This window comes from Cebidichthys violaceus, unplaced genomic scaffold (genome assembly GCF_023349555.1).
Source record: "Cebidichthys violaceus isolate CVI_PGR_0920_01 unplaced genomic scaffold, fCebVio1.0.p SCAF_15, whole genome shotgun sequence".
Taxonomy (NCBI): Eukaryota; Metazoa; Chordata; class Actinopteri; order Perciformes; family Stichaeidae; genus Cebidichthys; species Cebidichthys violaceus.
In genome coordinates, this window is record NW_027176318.1 from 5,395,484 (window position 1) to 5,411,950 (window position 16,467).

General features: G+C 43.8%; 1 protein-coding gene across 1 annotated transcript in view; it reads right to left on the reverse strand.

Annotated features, from left to right (window-relative positions):
- Positions 1-13,735, reverse strand: part of mkxa (mohawk homeobox a) — a 23,823-nt gene extending 10,088 nt beyond the window's left edge. Inside the window, exons 1-4 of the mRNA XM_068709662.1 lie at positions 13,432-13,735; positions 10,880-11,039; positions 8,017-8,170; positions 4,635-5,051 (exon numbers count right to left, since the gene is read on the reverse strand). Coding sequence (XP_068565763.1) covers positions 4,635-5,051; positions 8,017-8,170; positions 10,880-11,039; positions 13,432-13,607 — 907 coding nt within the window. The 5' untranslated portion in view covers positions 13,608-13,735. The remainder of the gene's footprint in view (positions 1-4,634; positions 5,052-8,016; positions 8,171-10,879; positions 11,040-13,431) is intronic.
- Between the last annotated feature and the right edge of the window lie 2,732 nt (positions 13,736-16,467).

The window sequence follows — 16,467 nt, forward strand, 5'->3', positions numbered from 1 at the left end:
GCTGCAGTCTTGGAACAACATCCCTCAACCCCCCCCTCTCTCTGTCTTCCCTTTCTCCTTTCCTATGAAAACTGTGGAAAGAGCAAATTGTAGCCAGTCTATCCACATCTCTGGATTCCTAAGACGAGGAGTCCTCATCCATCACTGGGGAGTGGCTCATTGTCATCGAGTGCCGAGCATTGTCTTTGCCGTTGCTCTGTGGCTTGCAGTAAATCACACCGCTGTTCATCAGTCAGCGAACGTCTTAAATCCGACAAAACCATCCCTCAACGAACGCTGCTGTATAAATCATCCCAGTTGGGTTCCTCTTTAGAGAGGAAACAAGAGAGACATTAACGGCAAAGGAAATCCAGTTAAGTAGATCTTGTTAGTCAAAAATCTGAAAACAGTCATGATAGAAATCTTTTATCTCGAACGACCATCACGTCATTCTGCCTTTCTACCTCGAGACAAGAAACCCAAACATTCTTCTTCTCTCTTTTTTGACTTTTCTTCCATTCACCTGGACGACTCCAGGGCTCCTCAAGTGCCACTCTCAAGGTTTCAATAACTGTCTGGCACTCACTGTGACCTAATTCTGAAAAGGACCTCAGGATCTCAGCAGTCAAACACTGCTGTTTTCATCAAACATATTACGAAGAAAAGTATGTGTTGAAGTGAGTGATTTAGAAATGATGTCGGAAAAAGGAGACTTTAACGCGCAGTATGACCAAGAATCTCTGACTCGCATGTTGGTTGATGGAATAAGCAGTAGCAACAGACAAAAATAAATAAATAGGTCATTTCGGCTGTCTGAACAAATTCTATCACTGCCTCCTTAACTTTGGTGACGCAGAGACTTTTCAGCTCATGCCACCATGAGGTTGATATTGGTGGTTTTGAGTGAAATGTCTCGACAACTACTGGATGGATTGTCATGAAATGTGTTGCACAACTTCATGTTTGTCTTTTCATGTAGCGCCATCGAGGGTTTCAAAATTTGTCCAAAAATATGACCAAATACCTTCAAAACCCCAAACTAAACCAGCATGTTAGCATTTTCATTCTGAGCATTTTAGCTCGTCGACAATAGCATTTAGCTCACTGAGACACTAGCATGGCTGCAGACTCAGTAAAATGTCGATCATCGTAGTTTTTAGATGCATGTTCAAAAGAGAGAAATCTAAATGTTGGAAACTGCTTCGAACTATCAAAACCTTTCCACATCAGCAGAAGAATTGGCAAGCATTCTACACTCACCATCAGGCTATCATACTCAGCTGTAACCAGAGTCCATAAAGGAGAGGACCCGAGAAAACGTACCAGTGTCAACCTCGTGCAAAATGTCAGGCCGAGATCCTCCAGTCTCCGTCCGCAGACACGTTGGGAGCTATTTGCCGCATTATGATCTACATGATATCGGACGGGGCGAAATCTGGTATAGAGCGGGAAGGGAAAACATTGAGCCAGATTCCTGCCATTTAATATCCCATTAAAGGGTAATTTGGCATGAAACCCCTGGCATGTGTGATGGAATTCTACTGCTCCTTGTGTTCAATGAAATTCCCCACAGGCTTTGGACTGTAGGTGTGTGTGTGCACGCGTGGTGTTTGTACTGGATGTGTATGTGTGAGTGTGTGTGTGTGTGTGTGTGTGCGTGTGATTGTATAAGGCCTGAGAATGGTACATGACTGTGAGTGTGCGTGAGTGTGTGAGTGAGAGAGAGAGAGAGTCCTTTCAAGCCAGCAGAAGTGTAGTTTTCCACTGGGGTAAATCTACACTCTCCATCTCCTGCCACGTCTGACTGCCCTCTGTAGTCACAGATAACACTGTGGGCTCAGGCTGTGGGCCACAACAGCCAACTGGCCCATTAATGAACTTTTAGCCAATGGGACGATGGTTGCCAGGCACGCCACTTTTGCTTTGGCCAATCCCAACTGTTTTTTTGCAGGCCGGGATTCGTCAAAAGAATGTGCCAAGAGACACCGTGTGCTCTTTCGTAATTCTTTTCCTCCCTACTGACTGAAAATCAGTCAGAAGTGAGGGGAACATTCACGTTGCTTAAATCTGATTTCTTCTTTTTTTTTTTCTCTCAGTTCCACAGTACAGATTTACACAGGGAAGCGTTTTTCTCTTGTTTTTATAAACACATTCAAACTATTTGTAAAAGAGGAATGCGTTCACTACAAAAATATCTGGAATGTGCAGCCACAGGAGAAAGAAAAAAAAAAAATACAGAGGAAATGATGCAAACCCGAGCTTAAAATGAGTCCTCTCTGCCTCCCTCTTTCATTTGCTCCGTCTGCGTCGGTGAGATCAGATGTGGAATTAAAATTTAATTTTCTCGACTTTTCTTTGTTTCGTTTGTTCAACCGGGCGATCGGAACGGCGGGCCCCAGCAGGTGTTTCGATCCCATGAGTCAACACCGCCACTCAGAACTTTCCATGTGTGGATTCAAAGGCCTCCTTCGCATGTAACAGAGTAACACTACTGTAAAAGTGCCAGACCCGAGAATCCAAGAGGGAGACGTCAGCGCCAAGAAATGACATTAACCATAGAGATAAAATAGTTACTCTCTATTAAAAACAGCAGGCCAGCCAGGTGAATTAATCCCTTTTTGGAGATTTCTCTTATTAAAATCTGGTAGAGAGGGAGTTACAAGCCTCACTTGGTCTATCCATCTCTTTGTTCCTTTTCTCCATCTGCGAGTCCCAGCAGGTGCTTCGACGTAAAAAAGCCTGATGTTGGTTTAGGTCAGAGGGTTTCAAGTTCTCCGATCAGGAGGATTGTAACCGTCGCAGCCGTTGCCGATGCATTTTTTTATCCAAACACACACACACACACACACACACACACACACACACACACACACACACACACACACACACTTCCTGCTCAGATAATATAAAACACATTTGTCCATAAGAGGAGCTTTGAATGGAACACAATAAAATCTGCTCTTCCCTGCACAAAGGCCCAGTCCTCCGTCACATCACCTACTACTTCAAAACCAGCACTCCTACCCCCCCCCCCCTTCCTGTGCTGCATCATCAGAAAGTGAAAACATCACTATTGGTTGTGAAGTGCGCCTGAACAAAGACCCAGTGTTCTCAGCTGAAGAGGAACTTGGACAGATCTGACCTTGATTGTTCGCAGCTTACTTAGACGAGTTGCGAGCCGAGACGTTGTGAAAGTCTTCGTAACGAGCCGAGTTCTGTGATTCACGAGGTACATTCACGGTTAGATCAGCGTCACTATAAAACATTTGAAGCTGTTAAGTTTCCCTGCTGCCTAAGGCAAAGTGATCACGTCTTTTTTTTCTTCTCTTGAGGGTTTTAACCCTCAGGTAATGATGCTACTTTTGAGTGAACACTCAATTGTACTCATCATTACAAGTCACAAGACTTTAACTCATTAGATCTGAAATTGTCTGACAATTTAAGATACATTGCTGTAAAATTAATAAAACATATTTAAATTAAATGAATGATAAACTATTAGTTGGTTCCATACAGAATTCAACATCCGTTCTACATTTCCTGTACATCTTTTCCAGTTGTGCCATTTTTTTTCTTGTTACCTTTAGTTGGTCATTGATTTTGGAAAGGTTCACAAGGTTCACAAGGTTCACAAGGTTCACAAGGTTGAGTCCAGCTTGAAATGAACCGCAATACAACAAAGATGCCCTAAATAAAAACAGGTGCTAGTAATAAAGTCCGTAAGGCGACATTTTTTTAAATGGAATACTTCAAAGGTGTCAAAAACCCAGAAACAGAAAGGGACAACAAAGCTGTTTAGCCGAAAGCAAAGAAACACTCCATCTATTTATCTCTGGAATGTGTTTTCCATTCTGCAGAAAAAAATTAATGACAGAAAACAACTTTTTCTGACGAGAGCAAGATTGAGATTCCACTTTGTTTTGCACGGCCTAAGTTTTTTTTTTTTTTTTTTTTGTGAGTACTTTCTTTTAAAGGTCACTTTGTCTAAAAAAAGAAACGTATGCCTGTTCTTCTTTTACGGATCACAGACGCGCAGCCCGCCAATACACAAACACACCGCTCCTTTGCCTTGCCCCCATGCTCTCTCCGCGGGACCTCATTGCAGGATCAAAGGCATGCCAAACAGTAGTCTGAAAGTGAGCGTGCTCCACATGGCCTTGTTGTGTCTGGCCTGCTTAAAGCCCGGTCAGAGGAGCCGTCTGGGGGGAATTCCTCCTCAGCTCTGCTGGAGTGGGTGAGAGACAGCCAGGGTTCTTGTGTGAGAGTGTTGAAGTGGTGGTGCATGAGCTCCGCTGCTGTAGGTATGTGAATGTGTGTTAGTGTTTTAAATCTAATGGAACAGTTTTTTTTTCTTTACTGCATCTCCATTTCAGGAGTCATAAGAATCACATTTGGCAACACCATATCAAATGTAGGGAGCTGGAAGACAACAGTGTAATATAGAGAGAGGCAGACAGTTGGAAATAACGGACCAGCTGCAAGAATTAAAACAAAATGTGCAGATGGAAGGGGGACAGAAAAAGAACAAAAGTGAAGGATGTCGTGTGTGTGTGTGTGCGCGTGTGTTTGTGTGTGTTTGTGTGTATGTGTGTGTGTGTGCGTGCGTGCGAGGGAGACTCTTGAAGGGAAAGAATGTCAGAAATGTGGCTCCTTACCAGCCCGATAAACAAAGTTCGCCTCAGCCTCGGAGGAGGACGGCGAGAGCAGCTCGTCGTCGTACTCGTTGGAGCTGAAGGAGCCGGAGTGGTTCCTCTTGCGGGCGTCCATGACGGCGTTGGCCACCATGACGTGGCGCAGCGAGTCGTTCAGGTAGCGGTGCAGCAGGCTGCTCTTGTACTTGGGCGGAGACACGTAGTCCTCGGCCAGCGAGGCGGCCGAGCGCAGCCCCGCTCCCATGCCCATGCCCATACCCATACCCATACCCATGCCCATGCCCATGCCCATACCCATGGCCATGCCCATGCCCATGCCCATGCCCACCATGGAGGAGCCCTCCTTCTTGATCACGCTCTGGTACATGGGCTTGTTGAGCTCCTCGGGGCCGCTCTGTGTTCTCTGAGGGTTGTCTCCGTCTACGCCATCAAGGAGGGGGGGATTAGACAAAAAAAAACCATTTAGATGCAATGTAATGTAATTTTCCAAAGCAAATTACATCTTCCTTGGTATTTGTCTTGCATGTTTCTGTGTCCTTTTTGGAAAATGCACATATACCTACCTATAAGATATATATTGTTATATCAGTATGTACATAATTGCATCTAGTTTCCTAAAAATAAAATGTGCAAGCATTTGCATATTTAAGGAGCTATTCCTGTAATACAGGATCTTTAAAACACACTTGATTTGTATCTTCTTGTAAAATCACGTAAAATTCTTTGCAGATGAACATCCAACGTATTTATATCTTAGCACCTGTATACAGTACAAACTCCATTCAAGTTTTAAAGTGTTCATTATTTCACAAGGATTAACTCATTAAGCTCATTATGACAGCACGTTCAGTTTGTTAGTTATGTAATGCATTCAAGACCAATGGAGGCCCATTTAAATGAACGTCTTCATCAGGACTCGTCTGGTGTCTGTTCATCAGAAAACAATCACATATTGTATTTATAACCAGCAGATATATATACATATATATATATACTCTCTCTATATCTTTTAAAATGCTTTTGATTACACACAGCCAATACAGGTTAATCCGTTTTCAAAAGACTATAACATCATCCAAAAAAATCCTACCAATCATCATCATGTGCAGATAGCAATCACACGCATATTCTTCAGCAAATGCTTCTCCAGTTTAAATCCAACTACCTTCTGCATGTTCCTCCCCACTGACTCACAGTCTAGTTATTTTTGAGCTAATCTTGAATCTAAAGACCAGGGCAGGGAGATTTCAACCTGGCGCTCCTGCCCTCCTGCTGGCATCAACTCAAGAGCAGAAAGCCCAGCCGAGACTTAAGACGCATTAACCAAACCATAACGGATGGTAGCCTATTTCCTCTCCATCAAGACCACATTGCCCCTCTATTCCCCTGCAGAAATAAATAATTTCCAGGGTGCTCGGCAGCCAGAGAGATTGAATTAAAGCAAAGGTCCCTACCTGATGAAAGAAAACGGGGGGGGGGGGGGGGGTGGATAAATCACTGTATTGAAAAACCAGATATCCTCTGGGGGGGGGGGGGGGGGGGGGGGGGGGGGGGGGGGATCAGGGGGAAGTTCACTCGAGATACTGTCCCTGCCAAGACTGTAATTTTGTAATTTGGGCAGGTTGGACCTTTAGAGCTCCCACATATCAGAAACACATGGAGGCAGCGAAACTCGCTCTCCTTCCCCTGCGCAGTCTGAGGTAGAATTCAGCGATTGCTTCAGCATCTCCTGCGAAACCACACGAGCAATAATAAACCCAATCATTATAATCCCATAACAGTGTCCTTTTAGCTCTAGGTCTGCCACCTTTTTGATTAAAACTTCCTGTTCAACACCTACATGACGGCGTGTCCGCTCCAGATCACATGTAGAAAACAGCATTTTCTCACTTGGGCTCACTACTGTAACTCCAAACAAGCAGGACCATTTCAGGACAGGAAGAGGAATGCACGCCGAGTCAGTGGGGTCAGGTCTGGGCCCCATAAATAGCCTTCTGGAACAAAAGCATAGGCTTAAATACATAATGGAGGGCTTTTTAGCGCTTGGGTCAGAAGTGGGAGCAGGCTGCGGACAGCTTCATAACCATAATGTAAAAGGGAGAAGCGTCAGGGAGATATACAGAGCCTCCGGTGGTACAGTGGCCTGTGGCGGACACAATGCAAACACCATGCACACATTCCTCTTTCAGCCGCACGCTCAGCCAAAAAATGTAATTAGAGATCGCTGACACCACAGCGCTCTTCCTTTCTGTTCATTCTCTCACTGCGTGAGTATGTATGTTTTATTTCTTCGTTTTTTTTTTTTTGTTCCCTGACCATGTTTGCAGTGCTGTCAGTGAGTAGAAAAAGACAGTTGCTGTAAATACACGGCTGACAGATAGCTACTCATTTTCAATTGTAGGCTGGGAGACAGAGGTTGGCTCAGCGGGGTGTCCTAATGACAGCGTGTCGCGGCCCGCCGACCCGGCGTCTCCCGGCTGGATCACACACTCGCCATTTTCATACACACCCAGAACATGGCCCCGCGTGGCATCGGCCCGCTTTAGGACCCGGCCTGCATTTCACTTCACAATGCTAGACTGAGTTCCGGGTGCACAGGGAGCATGACGTAAGGAGATTAACCCGGGTCACTCTGTACGAAGAGCATCAGGTTCACGCCAGAACGACTTATAACCGAAGTCTGAAGTAAACATCAATCAGACTGAGTGATGGAGCAGTTACGTACAGTAAATTAAATTGTTTTCCACCATGCTTATAAAACGTGCAAATACATTAAATCCTTCCAATCAAACAACTAAAATGGTTCAGATTCAAATGTAGAATGAGATATTAATGTAGCTTTTGCTTTCATCAGGAGCAATAGAAGCAAACTGAAGAATTACCGCAAAGTCTGCATTACAGGCAACCATTACTAAAGAGGTCAAAGGTCAAAACGAACTAACTAACTGCTGTTGTCCTAAATAAATAAGGAAATTGATGATGTTTTGAAGTACTTTTAGTTTTATATGCATTGTTGGATTAACCGAAAACCAGGCAAAACAACTTCTTAACACATTTGAGGGGAGAGAGAGGCAGCTTGCATGTGTTGCCTCTGCTGTAACACTTTTAAAGGGGTACTGCAGCAATTAAGCTAAATCTAAGCTGGCCTTATTTTTTTAGTCTCCAGCAGGTTAACCTGTTAAGCTGATAAACACTGGATCAAGAGCATGTTTAATTCATCACCCTCCTTGACTGCTATATCTCCAAAACAAGTGCTTTTAGTCAGATGACCACCAGCCCCCTGTTACACAGTGAACCACTTTAGCAGTCAAGCCGTGATATGGGCGGTTTGTAAATTCTCCCCTTTTCACTTGGAATGGAACTTGGAAGTGCAGTCGAGCCGTACCGTCTGAGCAGCTGTCCTCGCTGCTGACGCTCAGCCTCTCTGCGTTGCCCTGGACATACTTGTTGTACAGCTTGATCCTGAGCGCCCAGCTCAGGTCCGGCTGCCTCACCGTGTTCTTCAGTCGCCTCCTGGCATTGGCAAACCAGTTGGAGACCTGAGAGAAAGAGGAAAAAAAAAGAAGCAAATAGAAACATGTGTTATTGTTTGGACTCCACACACCTCCACGTCCAAAGAAAACGTCTGCTCTCTGCCTGCCATCAGCCTCTCTCAGACAGAGGCTGAGGCGAAAGACAGAAGCAGAGTCGGGTTGCAGAGCGGGTTTCTTAGAGCGGCTCTCTGGAGCCGCTCTAAGAAACATCCCAGACGCTCCGGAGAGACAACCCAGCATGCATCTTCTCTGTATCAACGCCATGTAGAAACATTTAACACAGAGCGGCCAGCAAACGCAACGTTTCATTAAGTAATGTTCCGACCGACATGTATGTCCCCCCCCCCATGCTTATTCTGGATTCGCACAGCCTCCCTCCAATAATAAGTTTTTTTTCCAACACTGTCTTCAAGATGCAATAAAAGAGACACTTGAGCCGGCGCTCTTCCTTTCACTGGGAAGGGAGACTATTAGATGTTATACTAGAATAACTTTTCATGCCCAATAGACTTCAAGCAGCTTATGAAGGGGCTGAGACAGGGGCCTTATGCTAGAGTACTTATTTTTCTGATCCCCTCTTCCAGTATCGTGTTTCTCGTTAACTAAGACCATCCCACATCCCTTTTGTCTCGAGCCCAGCGCCGTGGCACTCCAGGGGGAAGGCGGCATCTAGTACATGTGGCTCGGCCGGAGGGGGAGGGCGAGGTGAGACGAGGCGGGACATCCTCGCTAATGAGGAACTGGAGGAAGGATGGCTTTCAACGGGGTGAGAGGAGAAGAGAACGGATGGCACGCCTGCTCAGATGACACCCAGAGAGACAAAAAACAATTTTTAAAAGTGGCGGCCAAACCAGCTCTTTCACCCGTGTCCGCATCTGTACTGTGTGTACCGTAGAGGGAGACGGCCTGCCGGCACACCGAGGGATTTCGACGGTGATGGAGAGATGGCACAAGAGACAATTTACGACGTTAAGATGGGGAAAAAATGGGCTGTTTTGCTCAAACATGACAGATTTAGTCGCTTCGGACACCTAGTGCCAGGTGGGTGTTTCCAGGGAAAAATGCACAGGAAGTGATGCGTTTCTACATTACTGGCGGCGGCGGTTTGTTTGGACAAAACAGTGGAACAACTGGGTTGTTCTTAGGCTCCGCAGGCAAAGAAAAGAATGGCACATTGGGCTGCAATGAACAATTATTTTGGAAAAATTCATTTAGAGATTATAAAATGTCAGAAAATAGTGTAAAAACAGCCAGCACATGTTTGCAGAACCATTTTTTTATGTCATATACATTTGCATATTAGCATATTCTCATATTTGAGAAACAGAATGTTAAAACATATTCCAGGACAAATAACTTACATATCAACCAATTAGGACAACTTTTGGCAGTCTAATATAAGTAATAATAATAAGTTGATCTGTCAATCAACTTGGCAATAAGTCGACAAATCGTTGCTGCAAAACAAAGTGAATCGACAGAAAATCAAAGAATAAAGATAATGTAAAAAGAAAAAGAAAAGAAAAATGTTCCCACAGAAGAAGAAGAACCTCCTTCATGCCGGAAAATGTGGTGAGAATTATTTACCTGCCTGTCATCACCCTCATCCACTGACCTTTGACTCTGCTGCTGGTATTTGGGTGTCAGCTTAAACGTGTGTGTGTGTGTGTGTGTGTGTGTGTGTGTGTGTGTGTGTGTGTGTGTGTGTGTGTGTGTGTGTGTGTGTGCGTGCGTTCGCAGCACAGCATCCCGGTGTCCAATACAAAGCATTCCTCTGCACTCTGCTCGCCCTCACCAAAACAAACAGCTCCATCAGGCTCCCAAAATGAGAACCAGATTAAGCATCGTGGCCGGCGGCCCGAAAAAGCCGCCGCAGAGTTTCTGAGGGCCGTATCAGTGACCTTGTCAGCCAGATGATACTGTACATACACAGCTGGGAGCGCCAGACACAAAAGACACTCACATCCACCGCTGGGTTCTCCTCTCAGTGGTCAGTTTTGTTAGTCGCTGAAGTCACGTTGTCCACTGTACTCTTGTATTATCAGTAGAGGGTGCAATGGCATATAAATAACCTGTATTTATAACTACAGTATAACTACACCTACACTAGTGTTTCCCAACCTGCGGGTCGGGGCCAACAGGAGGCCTGAGGATAAATATGAGGATTTAGAGACAAACTAAAGGAGTAAAAAGAAAAGTACATCTCCGCTACACACATTAAGTTTATTTTTCTAGATTTTCTTATGAAATTCTGAATAGCTTTACCTGTTTCTGCCTCTAAAATGTACAACATAAAGTCACTTTTTGGCCATGTGGCGAGAGCAGTGAAGTAGAGGGCTCATAAGCCAAAGAGGTTGAGAACCGCTGACTTACTGTGCGCAACGGCAAATTTGATTTACTGTCATTTTGTCACATTTGAGTGAAACAAAAAAAAGGACGAACGGAATTGCCAATTTGAAAGTGAGTAGAAATAACATTGACCGCCGCTGCTTGAGAGCTGAAACATAAACAGCTCAAGATGTAAAAACACTTTCTACTCACAGCCTCCTAATTGCGAATGTAAGTCAAAATCCACTCTTTTACACAGAAACTCAACCACAGAAATCAAATTTCACTTTTCCCCTCACTGATCATACTGCCTGAACACTGAGAAACACCTCACTTTTTCCTCTTTCCTCGTCACCTGAAGTGATAAAGACCAGAAAGCAGACTGACCTGGACCAGGGTCATTTGCGAGCCGAGGGCCAGCAGGATTTTCTCGGTCTTGGTGGGGTACGGGTTGTCTCGGTGCTTGTAGAGCCACTGCTTTAGCGGCCGCGCCATGTCCTGCAGGGCCTGACGCTTGTGTCGCACTTTACCGCCGCTGGGACGACCCCTGTGGAAGAACGGGTAGAATAATGTCAGCCAGGTTCCACAGTGAAGTAAAGCTGTTATATAAAGGTGTACACTAAACCTAGATAGTCCATGTGGATATGAATTATGGGACACATTTTTGGGGATTTTTTTTCATCTAAACCTGGACTGTTTGTTCTTTTCCGTCCAGCACATTTATTCTTTTCTACAAATTACAAATAACAATGTATAATCTGCCGACAAATGCAGGATTTAGTCTTTCTTTTCAGTTGTTTGAAATGTACCCATCCTGCATTCATCAGTAACATCATGTTATTCATTATATCAGGATAAAATGTTGGTAAACCGTCTCAATTTCAATTTCTCAACTCCACAAATTAAAGTAAGATCTGGTTTTAAAGCCATGGAAGAGAAACAGGATTATGTTGTTTATTATAGTGAACCAGACTATGTTGTGCAGCTGCAAGTGGAGCCCTGAGTGGACCGGCATGTTGTCTGAATGGTTAGTCGTGACACATAAAGTGAACACTCAATAGAGCTTGCAATTTTCTCACCCATAACACTGCAATTAAGCTAAGAGACGTTGGAATAAAAGAGAGGGAGAGAGAAAGAGAGACATAGCAAGAGAGAGAGGGAGAGAAACACGGCAACTCGCTGTTTAATTTTCATTGCGTGTCCCACAAACCACCGGCGCGTTGCAATGGAACAAACAAAAAACACTTTGCTCTGGCGCACATTTTTGCCAGATTAACATTTCACACCCGGGAGAAGCGGATCAAGAACAATGTAGCCGGGTTACAGTCACAGCAAAGCCGTCACACAAGGGACTGATAAAAAAACTAAAACTATACTTCTGGTTTTCCTTTACAGAAAAGTGATATGACACATGTCCAGGGGATGCTATTTCAAAAAAACATTACAGCAGGAAAAGGGGAGATTAGAAATATATATATATTCCAAAATCCCAAATGAGAAACTCAGTGCCACTCACAGGTCTTGCAGGACTACTGCAGTGATATTGTACAAGATAAAAACAACACAAAATATCATGAACTCACTATAAATGTCTTATTGAGGAACACAGACACCCTGTGAGTTCCTCAAGGAATATTAGCATTTTTCATTCAAGTAGGTCTGCACCAGGCTGATGTTTTTCCCCCGATTCTGGGAAGGATTGGGTCTCACCTTAGCTCCAGGTTTTATGAACCTGTAGATGTCAGTATGGTGCCGCGCACCGCTTCTCCCTTTATCTCACCAAAAAGCTCCACTGACTGCAGATGTAACATATTTCAGTCTAACCTCAAGTCTGCCTGAGGTTCATGTTCTACAAATATTTTGCTTGTAATCTAGATCGGTTTGAACATCCGAAAGGACATTTTACATCGTGTCCTGAACTTTGGTTTAAACACACGCACACGGCTCACTTTAATCGTTTAATGTTCTTCATTAGCACTGATACTTCCCTTGAGGCGACAACTAAGTCCACCGACTCATAATACTCTTTGTTGTTGAATGTCACTCCTTGAGGAGACTTCTGAAGGTCACAGCTATGCTATCTCTCTCTCTGGTATCCAATAAACATGCAAATAATACATAACAAATAATAGAATGACTGTGTTTTCTTACACCTGCTCTCAGCCACATAAAGAGGAAACAGAAGTAAAATATATATATTTAAAAAACACACTCGGCCCTTACGTGATTGACTAGGCCACACAGAGAGTTGAAGGGTGAATTTATTCAGTGGAAACAGATGGAGACTTCTATAAGACAGGCTACCGAACACGGCTGACCTACTTATTAATTTTAAGATTAGCTGTGAACATCAACAGCTAAATGAGGACCAGATTTAGAAACGGTGAATATTAATTCCATAGATCCATCAGATCCTGTTGCATTAAAGCCACATGCAAAAACAGTCAGACTGGAAAACTAAATTTGCGTTTCAGCCTTGAGATGTGAAGCATAAGTAGTCCAAGTTTAGACCGATTAAAGACCTTCCATGTGGGTATTTTATCCGCGCGTAAATGTCAGAATTCCGTGCATAAATGCGCAATTCACGCACATCTGCAGAAACTATTTTCTCAATACAAAATAGAACTAATAATTATGTATTATAACTCAAATAGGCTCGTGGACATCACCAATGTAATTCTAGAGTCGATTCACCCTACAAGTCTGAGCTTGACATTTCTTATACTGTCTTCATTTTGCGCACACGGTGGAGAGATAACCCCAGAGCTCTGATAACAAAACCTCTCATTGTCATCCACTCTCTCTCCGTGTGCTAACGCGTGCTGAGTGAAGAAACCGTGAAACAGAGGTATTCCTCATCGGTAAACCCCGGACTCCAGTTAATCCACGTGTTAATAAAAGCCACACATGCGTTAAACGCAACAGAACGCTCCACATACCCGCTCCGCCTATGTCTGATGGCCTGGTTGTCTCTGATGGTCTGGTTGCTGGAGAGGAGGTCTGGATGTTGCCCGTCGATGACTTCTAGATAATTTCTGCTGCTCATCTCCACCTCTTTCGCCTTCTCCTCGAACAGGACCTGGCTGCTCAGTTTGTTAAACACGATGGTGTTCATCTTTGGCCGGATATTCCTCCCGATTAGAAAAGGTTTAAAAAAGGTTTAAAAAAAAAAAAAAAAAGTTTCTCCTCTGATTTGTCACAGCGTCCCCGTCTCTCTCCTGTGGAACAAGTGTGGATATTTTACAAGACGAGTCTTAGTATAAATAAATCATACATATAAAACATAATTTGGCACCTTCACTCTGGTGTGTGTGATTCTGTTTCCCTTCACTGTGTGCCGCCTGCAAATGCACTGAATGAACCAGCCTGCAGACTGTCTTGAGCTGAGGTGGACCGTGCCTAACTGCGCTGTTGTGATGCGTCATTATAAGGTCGCTCTTTGTAAACATTTGCATCTGCAATTCCAATTCATATCAAGTGATTTACGCGAAGTCCAAGCATCCGTTAGTTATCGGATTTTGTAAAGCAGCAAACAAACGAATACAATGTCAAATGAGTGTCAGTGCAGACAGCAGACCCAGTATAACTGTAATTGGTGAATACATTTCATTTTAATCGAGCGCAATGACAATAAAACCCACAAGACTAATTATTCTCTTGCTCAGCTTCAAACTTGATTTTTCATACAAGATGTGACAGAATTTCACTCAATTCTGTTTCATACAGTTTCACTTGATTTTCAACTAACAACTAGGGTAAACATAATGTATACTGCCGTAAATCATCTAGGCTACAGGCTCGGTGGTTTAGGTTGTAAAACATATTTTTATGCGTTTCAGAATCCCAGTTCAAGCATCTTGAATATTCTGCCCGGTCTCTTCTGCGCTGCGGTAGCAAGTCTCTACAAAACCCCCGGATGGTTTATTTTGGTTGGTGCTCTCCTTTATTCAATGTCAAACAAACAAACCCCGCAAGTTCCACAAGTGTGACATTTTGTTTTTCTCTTCACTTTCAATTTGGAAATGCTCTGGGGGCGGGAGGGGGGTTGAATATTGAATTTGTCACGGGGAAAGAGACGCGCCGTGATGCGGTGCCATCAGCACCCCGTTGCCAAATATGTAGCCCAGAGAACCATGTAGTGATGAAATACACAAAAACAGCATGTCGGCAGTGGGTTAAGAATTAATCTTGTATATTATATTAAGGCTTAAAGTCGTGGAGACTTATATCAGAATAAAGAGCAGTTTAAACGCAGCACTGTCCATTCAAAGTTGGATAAACTGTTTTATCCTTTTCCACATCCCTCATTCTAACCTGAGTACCATTTGAAAGCTAAGCCTATCGGTCTATTCCTAAAAAAAAAAAAAAAACATCCTTCAGTGTGTCTCGGTCAGTTACCTGTCCCGGGTCCCTCCTGCGTCTCTCTGCCGTGTAGAACAATAATCCCGTTTCCAGTCGCCCATTCCCTGCTCACATGCTCCCGTCCTGAGATCCTGAGCTCAAACCACACGGACCGCCGTCTCCTCCTCCGCTTTATCCAGCGGCCCGCGACGCGCTGCCCGGGACTCTGAATATCTCACCCTGCTCATGTTTCCTAGCACGCGGCCCGAGCCTGCGAACATACTGTTAATGGTCTACGCCGGTTCCGGGGCCGGGGGCCCGCGGAGGGAAAGGGAGGGAGGGAGGCATCACGCTGCAAAAAAAAAGAAAAGAAAAGTGGGCTGTCGAAATCACCGACTCCACGGTGGAGTGTGATAATGTTACTTTTCTTGAAACAAATGTATTTTAGCTGACATGTGAGAACACATCTCCTCACAGAGCTAATGCTGGCTCCAGGATTAGGGTCTTTTCTGCTTCCTGTCTTGGAACCACTATATCTAATGAGGAACCTTTTAGTTAAAGTCGTTAGTAAGCTAACTAACGGCTTTATTAACCATTCAAAAAACATGAACTTATGTTCCATAGATCAGTTACAAGCCAAGATACATGTTCATTTGAGAAATTGTCACCCAAAGTTCCGATTAAGTCCAGTGCATGTGGTTGGCTTAATTTGAGTTACTTTGTAATCCTGCAGAACCCGCCTTAGCTGATGCTTTATGGTGCAGAATTTGCACAAAAAAAAAACTCAATACGAAAACCTATTGATGTGCAGTGAATTTAGCTTTTGGGGTCACTCTGGGTCCCACTTGGTAATCCAGCCTTAGCACCCAACTATTCAATCGAAATTTGACAAAGAAGTGAAACGACATCAAAGCCAATTAAAATCTTCTTGCCACATTTGCAGAATTTGTGACTTTACCTACAGAGGAAATAAAGTCACTTGGACATTTTTTTTTATAGCTCTTGGCATGGATATAGTTAAACCTATTACCAACCGTCTGCTGTTCCCTCTACACCTGTTTTTGGATGCTTGTAAAGAATGTATCATCCTCCCTTCATTGCAACATCACACCACCTAAATGGTGCCATGTCAAATGTTTTAGATTTATTCTTACCGCATTCGTTTTTGGAACACCTCAGAAGTAACTTTCTTTGTATTCCATACCTGAATACTGCCCATCTTCTTTTTTTTTGCAGAACATCTTCTCCTTCGAGCTGCCTGAAGCTGAAGTCAACATCACTGCTTTCTGTTGCAACAATAATTATTCCATCAGATTCAAACCGAACACAATCCAAGCTGTTTTCAGTAACATTTAGAATGAAGAGAAAAAAAAGAAGATTCTTACTGTATATAGCCATGCCACTGCTGGTTACTCCTGATGCACCCTCTCATTGACTTCCATTATAAAAGCTGTCACAGTATGGGCTCATGAGTCACAGAGTCTGAGGTCCTCAGCTGTGTGTTCCCTTGGGGTTTATCCAAAGTAGTGATTCGAAGGACGTGACTAAGCATCAAGAGCCATATGAAGGGTTAGGGATCTGTGTAATTATTGTTTATTTGTGCTTATTTTCATTTAACGGGGGAAGTTCACTTT